Here is a 4260-nt window from a genome sequence, read left to right as displayed (position 1 = left end):
ATCCAAGAGCCTGAAGTCCAAAATGATGTCCAAGGCCTGAGAATGTGAAACCTTCCTCAGCTGGCTGAAGAGTGCTTGTACAGCTTCAAGGGCTTTCCTGTTTCTCATGCAGCAATAGGCTGGGAGAGAATGAAAAAGAAGGAGGGGACACTACCAGGACAGATGACCACAACTGCCAAAGGCGTCTCCCATACCTTACAACGTCATGAGTGAATACTGTAAAACTGTAATAGCTGTACATGAGGGAAGGCTCAGGTGTGACTGGTGGCAGAGAGTCCTCAGGGCAGAGGCATAGCATAGCAGCCAGTGGTGCTCAACAGGAATCTGGCCATGGGCAATTGGGCTTCACTGGGAGGAGGGTGGCCACACAGACAATAACACTATTTCACATCTGGACTCAGCACTGGTGTGTCCATTTCTGAAGCAGTCAGTCCCAATGTGGGGCTCCCCGGTCTGAAGGGACAGGGAGGAACTGAGATGAAGTCAAGAAAGTTTGCCAAGATACGCTTAGGGGTGTTGTGTGGAGATGCTGAAAGTCAAGGGCTTCTTTAGCTTGAGGCTGTAGGAAGTATAGGAGTATCTCAAGAAAACTGGAAAACTACTTTATGAGCAAATGGCACTACTAGTTTGATATCTGAAAGATAATGAGCAAGGAAAGCAAGCAGGAACTGCAGCTTTGGAAGTTGAGACTGGACATGAGGATAAGGAAATGTCATTCTGAGGGTAGTGCTGTGGTGCACAAATCACTCAGAGGAAGTCTGGCTTTGTGTTTGTGGGAACAGCTGTTGAGGAGGTAGAGACACCAGTACAGGCAGGGACATCATGGGGTGACAATAAGGTGGGGAAGGATGTTGGGTGCCTGCAGGGAAACAGTCACAGGCGTGGGGCAGATGGCCAAGGGTGCTGGCTAGGCTGAAAGGCCCTGACAGAAAGGAGGAGGCACCTTGCTATGGCTGATGACCCTGCGACAAAGGCATCAGAGGAGACACATTGTCCTTTACAGCCATGGGGTATCGGTGACTCTGCCCCCACCCTGGGGAAGGCCACTCTGTGTCATTACACTGTTTTTAACTTGTCATCACACTCCCCACAACCAATGGAAGAGCCCTGACAATACTCACAACACTCCCATTGCCCCTTGTCCTCCAATCACACGCTGTAGTGAGGAGACTGGCTCTGTATTCTCCAAGTCCTCTTTTCCAGTACTGACATATTGGGATAAGCTCCCTATCTACCCTCCCTTCTGCAGATTGGATAAGCTCAGCTCCCTCAGCCTCTCCTCACAGGCAAAGTGCTTTAGTCCCTGACATTCCTGAGGCCCCAGTCCAGCTTGCCAGTATCTTAATCAATTTGGAATCTGAAACCAGAATGTAGTACCCCAGAGCATTTTTTCTCTCCATCTCCTGGCCATGCTTCTGGTTGTACAGCCCAGGTTGCTCCTTTCCTCGGGCCAGCAGTGTGCCCAGGTGCCCAGGAAGGCCAATGGCATCCTGGCTTGTATCAAAAACATTTTGGCCAGTAGGTCTGGGGAGGTGATTGTGCACCTGTACTTGGCATTGATGAAGCTGGACCTCGAGTACTAACCCAGTTCTTGGCTCGTCACCACAAGAAGGACATTGAGGTCCTGGAGCAAGTCCAGAGAAGGGCAGCCAGGCTGGGGAAGGGCCTGGAGGGCAAATCCTATGAGGAGCATCTGAGGGAGCTGGGGATGTTCAGACTGGAGAAGAAGAGGCTGAGGGGAGACCTTAACACCGCCTCCACAGACCTGCCAGGAGGGTGCAGAGAGGTGGGGGATGGTCTCTTCAGCCAGGTGACAGGAGATGAGACAAGAGGAAATGGGCTCAAGCTGCCCGAGGGCAGGGTCAGAGCAGATGTGAGAGAAAAGTTATTTCCTGAAAGAGTTTTGAGGATGTGGCACAGGCTGCCCAGGGAGGGGCTGAGTCACCGTCCCTGGATGTGTTTAAAAGACGGGTAGATGTAGGTGCTCAGGAATATGGGTCAGCACATGATGGGAATGATTTGACTTGCTAATCTTAAAGGTCTTTTCCAACCTTGTGATTCTGTAGTACAGTGTTTTGATGAATATTCATTCACCCTGCAACTGACCTCATGTGTAGAAGAACATCTCTACCTTCAAACACCAGCACTGAGTAAAGCCCATTTTATTAGACTTCTGATGTAGAAATGAATTTGCACCTTTGTTCTAGAAAAAAAAGGCATGAAGGTCTCTAGGTCAGAGAGGCAGGAATTAACACTCTGGGGAAGTGTGTTGCATGTAGACACTATTTCTGCTGAAAGAATTCTGACTGAATCAGCTTCTTCAGTGCAGCTTTCAGTTCCTGGTTCCTTATGCTGTAGATGAGGGGGTTCACTGCAGGAGGCACCACTGAGTACAGAACTGCCACCATCAGATCCAGGAATGTGGATGAGATGGAAGAGGGCTTGAGGTAGGCAAACATGGCAGTGCTGACAAACAGGGACACCACAGCCAGGTGAGGGATGCACGTGGAAAAGGCTTTGTGCCGTCCCTGCTGCGAGGGGATCCTCAGCACAGCCCTGAAGATCTGCACATAGGACACCACGATGAACACAAAACACCCAAAAGCTAAACAGACACTGATCACAATGACTCCAATTTCCCTGAGGTAGGCATGTGAGCAGGAGAGCTTGAGGATCTGGGGGATTTCACAGAAGAACTGGTTCAGAATATTACCTTTGCAAAGGGGTAGTGAAAATGTATTGACTGTGTTCAGCACAGCATTGAGAAACCCACTGGCCCAGGCAGTTACTGCCATTTGGACACAAGCTCTGCTGCCCAGGAGGGTCCCGTAGTGCAGGGGGTGGCAGATGGCAACGTAGCGGTCATACGACATGATGGTGAGAAGATAGTACTCTCCTAATGCAAAGAAGAGAAAAAAGAAGAGCTGGGTAGCACATCCTGCATAGGAAATGGCCCTGGTGTCCCACAAGGAATTGGCCATGGATTTGGGGATTGTGGTTGAGATGGAGCAAAGGTCAAGAACAGAGAGGTTGAGGAGGAAGAAGTACATGGGGTTGTGGAGGTGGTGGTCACAGACTATGGTGATGATGATGAGGCCATTGCCCAGGAGAGCAGCCAGGTACATGCCCAGGAAGAGGCAGAAGTGCAGGAGCTGCAGCTCCCGTGTGTCTGCAAAGGGCAGGAGGAGGAACTGGCTGATGGAGCTGCTGTTGGACATCTGCTGCCATCAAGTGTGTAGGCCTGTCAGAGGAGGAAAAGGCACAGTGAGAAGTTAGGGAACTCTTCTTTGAGGAAAACATCTTCAAATTTGCATTGATTAACTGTATTCAGGAAGATTTTTGGCAGGTCCCATTAGGGACCTTTGCTTTGCGCTGGCTTGAGTGTGTCACTACTGTGAGGAGGGTCAGCTGTGGCTCTTAAGAACTCAGTCCTGCCTGGCAGCAGTCAGTAAATAGAAGGATGGTGTCATCTCAGACTAAATCCCATGTGGACAGGAATGAGCTTTTCAGCACTGTCACTCCAGTTTCACCTGTGGCCAAAGCAGAGCTTTGGAGCTTTGGTTTTCTCCTGCCTGTACCTGAGGAGTGTTTCTTCTGTCAGAACTCCCTGACATTGCTGCTGCAGTGCCAGTGAAACCTTCCCCTGAGTGCAGAGTGGGGAGAGCTGCTGTGTCCATCAGCCCTGGTCTCAGCTGCCCTGTGCTGGAGCCCTGTTCTGGATCACTCTGTGATCACACCCTGGTGTTCCTTTTAGTACATCATGGTCTGTACTGCGGGTGATGTCAGGGAGGTCCTACATCCCCACTGCCAGGGCATTTCTAGGAGCAGCTCCTTCTCCCTCCCTCACAAGAGCTGTTCCTGCAGCTGCTTCTCTTTGCCCATGTCACCTCCTGCTCTGTGCTCACAGACCTCATCCAACCTGCCCTCTGCTCAGCTCTGCTCTGCAGACCTCTCCGGGCATCTGAGCCCTGCCCTGGGGAACTTCTGTGTGTGCAGGGCTCAGGAGATGCCCTGACAAGTCCTAATGACAAATGAGCTTGCACTGCCTTTTGCAAAGTTATCAAGAAAAGTTCAGCTCCCACTCCCCACCCAGTCCACAAGAGCAGAAAATTCAAAGCAAAGTCTCTTTACCTGAACTGAAAAAAGCATCTTTGGTGTTCTTTAAAAGTACCCAGGAAAGTACCAGTGATCAGCTGGCGCTAGAAAGCCCACTTTGACAGCAAAAGTACCCTACACTGTCCTTCCATGGGCCACACTTTA

The 4260-nt window shown here is 50.6% G+C and overlaps 1 protein-coding gene across 1 annotated transcript; it reads right to left on the bottom strand.

Annotated features, from left to right (window-relative positions):
* Window positions 1-2282: 2282 nt before the first annotated feature.
* Window positions 2283-3218, bottom strand: LOC311198768 (olfactory receptor 14A16-like; the record flags this gene model as incomplete). The annotated part of the gene is made up of 1 exon (XM_084272771.1): window positions 2283-3218. One exon carries the CDS (start codon window positions 3216-3218, stop codon window positions 2283-2285), a length of 936 nt encoding a protein of 311 aa, XP_084128897.1.
* Between the last annotated feature and the right edge of the window lie 1042 nt (window positions 3219-4260).

This window comes from Gallinula chloropus (genome assembly GCF_964237585.1).
Source record: "Gallinula chloropus genome assembly, chromosome: 18".
In the NCBI taxonomy this organism is placed as follows: Eukaryota; Metazoa; Chordata; class Aves; order Gruiformes; family Rallidae; genus Gallinula; species Gallinula chloropus.
Note: the sequence above shows the minus strand (reverse complement) of the source record. Positions and strands in the feature narration are given on the sequence as shown.